We start from the raw sequence: 1,002 nt of genomic DNA, 5'->3' as shown, positions 1-1,002 counted from the left end.
GTGGGTTTGCTTGATAGGAAGTAGTAGGTAGGACTATGAAGTACTTACTGATGTCTCATGTCTTCAGGTCGTAGTATAAAGTACTAGGTTGTACTATGAAGTACTTACTGATGTCTCCTGTCTCCAGGTCGTAGTGTAAAGTGCTAGGTAGTACTATGAAGTACTTACCGATGTCTCCTGTCTCCAGGTCGTAGTCGAACGCGTCAACGCTCAGAGACAAACTGTCGATGTAGAAAAACGTCTTTTGGTCCAAAGACCAGTCCAACCCGTTAGAGATGTCCACCTGAGAGACAGACAGGTTAGAGACAGACAGGGTAGACAGAGACCAGTCCAACCCATTAGAGATGTCTACCTGAGAGACAGACATGTTAGACAGAGACCAGTCCAACCCATTAGAGATGTCCACCTGAGAGACTGACAGGTTAGGGAGACCAGTCCAACCCATTAGAGATGTTCACCTGAGAGACAGACACAGGTTAGAAAGAGAGAGACAGGTAAGAGAGAGACCAGTCCAACCCGTTAGAGAGGTCTACCTGAGAGACAGACACAGGTTAGAAAGAGAGAGACAGGTAAAAGAGAGACCAGTCCAACCCGTTAGAGAGGTCTACCTGAGAGACAGACAGGTTAAAAACAGACAGGTTAGAGACAGTGACAGGTAAGAGAGAGAACATTCCAGCCCGTTAAAGATGTCCACTTGAAAGACAGACAGGTTAGAGACAGACAGACAGGCAGGCAGGTAGAAAGACACGTTAAACAGATAGGCATGGAGACAGACAGGTAGAGAGAAAAGTTAGAGACAGACAGACAGGTTACACAGGCAAACAGACAGGTACCTGTCTCAGGTGTCTGGTAACAGTGAGGTCAGAGGACACAGAGAACAGAGATCCTCGTCCTTTCTCAACTTCAGCCGGTCGCTGCTCCTTCCCCATCGTACCTGAGACAGGTTAGAGACAGACAGGTTAGAGACAGACAGGTCGCTGCTCCTTCCCATCGTACCTGAGA

The 1,002-nt window shown here is 47.8% G+C and overlaps 1 protein-coding gene across 1 annotated transcript; it reads right to left on the bottom strand.

Annotated features, from left to right (window-relative positions):
- Positions 1-40: 40 nt before the first annotated feature.
- LOC117941213 (regucalcin-like) lies at positions 41-974 on the bottom strand. The gene is made up of 2 exons (XM_034866301.1): positions 834-974; positions 41-283 (listed from the first exon to the last, which is right to left on the bottom strand). The coding sequence occupies exons 1-2, from the start codon at positions 927-929 to the stop codon at positions 56-58; spliced, it is 324 nt and encodes a 107-aa protein (XP_034722192.1). The 5' UTR covers positions 930-974; the 3' UTR covers positions 41-55.
- Between the last annotated feature and the right edge of the window lie 28 nt (positions 975-1,002).

The sequence above is a fragment of the Etheostoma cragini genome, unplaced genomic scaffold, assembly GCF_013103735.1.
Source record: "Etheostoma cragini isolate CJK2018 unplaced genomic scaffold, CSU_Ecrag_1.0 ScbMSFa_4657, whole genome shotgun sequence".
NCBI lineage: Eukaryota > Metazoa > Chordata > Actinopteri > Perciformes > Percidae > Etheostoma > Etheostoma cragini.
Note: the sequence above shows the minus strand (reverse complement) of the source record. Positions and strands in the feature narration are given on the sequence as shown.

Coding starts and splice junctions, on each gene's coding strand:
- LOC117941213 (XM_034866301.1), bottom strand. CDS start 929: ATGGGGAAGGAGCAGCGACCGGCTGAAGTTGAGAAAGGACGAGGATCT. Junction 284..833: donor TTACCAGACACCTGAGACAG/GTACCTGTCTGT, acceptor TCTGTCTCTCAG/GTGGACATCTCTAACGGGTT.